This window comes from Myotis davidii, unplaced genomic scaffold (assembly GCF_000327345.1).
Source record: "Myotis davidii unplaced genomic scaffold, ASM32734v1 scaffold73, whole genome shotgun sequence".
Taxonomy (NCBI): domain Eukaryota; kingdom Metazoa; phylum Chordata; class Mammalia; order Chiroptera; family Vespertilionidae; genus Myotis; species Myotis davidii.
In genome coordinates this window covers 6822434-6823769 of record NW_006286675.1, presented here as the reverse complement: position 1 = coordinate 6823769, position 1336 = coordinate 6822434, and the positions used below count along the sequence as shown (strand labels likewise).

The window sequence follows — 1336 nt, the reverse complement described above, 5'->3', positions numbered from 1 at the left end:
CGTCGGCCGCCGCCTCTTCCGGGACTTCCTGGCCACGGTGCCCCGGTACCGAGAGGCCGTGGCCTTCCTGGAGCAGGTGCAGAGCTGGGAGCTGGCGGAGGGCCCGGCCAAGGGCAGCAGCCTGCAGGCGCTGGTGGCCGCTGCTGGCAGCCCTGCCCCCGGGCACCCACCCGCCTTCCTCAGCCCGGCTCTGAGCGCCAGGTGCCTGGCCGCCACTACCGAGGATGAGCGGGCAGCCCTGGTGGCGCTGGCCCGGGCGGAGGCCATGGCCTTCCTGCAGGGCCAGCCCCTCAGGGACTTCCTGGCCAGCCCCTTCTACGACCAGTTTCTGCGGTGGAAGGTCTTTGAGATGCAGCCCGTGTCGGACAAGTACTTCACTGAGTTCCGCGTGCTGGGGAAAGGTGGCTTTGGGGAGGTAAGCGTCTCAGAACAGCCAGGCTGGAAGCTGAAGGATACTGCATAAAGGGGTTTCCTTTGTTTTGCCTTTTTTCTTCTTTTTTTCAATTTCAAGGGAACTTCCTTAATATTCATTTCATGCCACCTGTGGCATGTGTGAAATAAAATGAGATGGCATAGGAAAGACAAAACGTGGAACTGGCCAAGAACCTTTCTCTTGGGGTCCACACCAGGCACCCACTTCATGCCCCGGACATTGTGGAGAATGGCAGCAGGTGATGGAGAGCCCCTTTCCCCTTAGTGGTGGTAAGGGCCGGGGGAGGGGGAATTTGAGACAAACTGCAGAGTCTGAGAAAACACTCATCTTAAGGTAAAGTGGAGAATTCATTGCACCACTGCTGGGCTCACTCTTTCTTTGTTTAAGTAGAAAACAAATTTCTTTTGAGGTAAAGTTTACATAAGATTAAAATTAACCATTAACCATATATGAGGTAAAATCACATAACAAAATTAACCATTTTAAAGTGTACAATTCAGTAGCATTCAGTACATTACGATGTTGTATAACCATCACCTCTACAGGATATTTCCCTCCTTCCTGTCCCTCCCCATCCCCCCTCCTCCCTGTCCCTGGCAACTGGCTGTCTGCTCCCTGTCTCTGTGGATTTGCCTGTTCTGATGTTCCATATAAATGGAATCAGACGATCTGTAACCTTTGGTGTCTGGCTTCTTTCACTGGGGATAATTTTCGGAGGTTCATCCATGTTGTAGCATCTATTATTCCTTTCCAGGGCTGGATAATATGTGATTGCATGGGTATGTCATTTCTTTTATCCAGCCATCCATTGGTGGGCACCTGGGTTGTTTCTGCCTTCTGGCTATTGTGAACAGAACCATTCTGAGCACTTTTGGAGGAGCCACCAAACGTTTATATTCTACA

At 51.9% G+C, this 1336-nt stretch overlaps 1 protein-coding gene across 1 annotated transcript in view; it reads left to right on the top strand.

Moving 5' to 3' along the window:
- Window positions 1–1336, top strand: part of GRK7 (G protein-coupled receptor kinase 7) — a 30434-nt gene that overhangs the window by 3464 nt on the left and 25634 nt on the right. Inside the window, 1 exon segment of the mRNA XM_006758369.2 lies at window positions 7–415. Within this exon segment, the coding sequence (XP_006758432.2) occupies window positions 7–415 (409 nt within the window).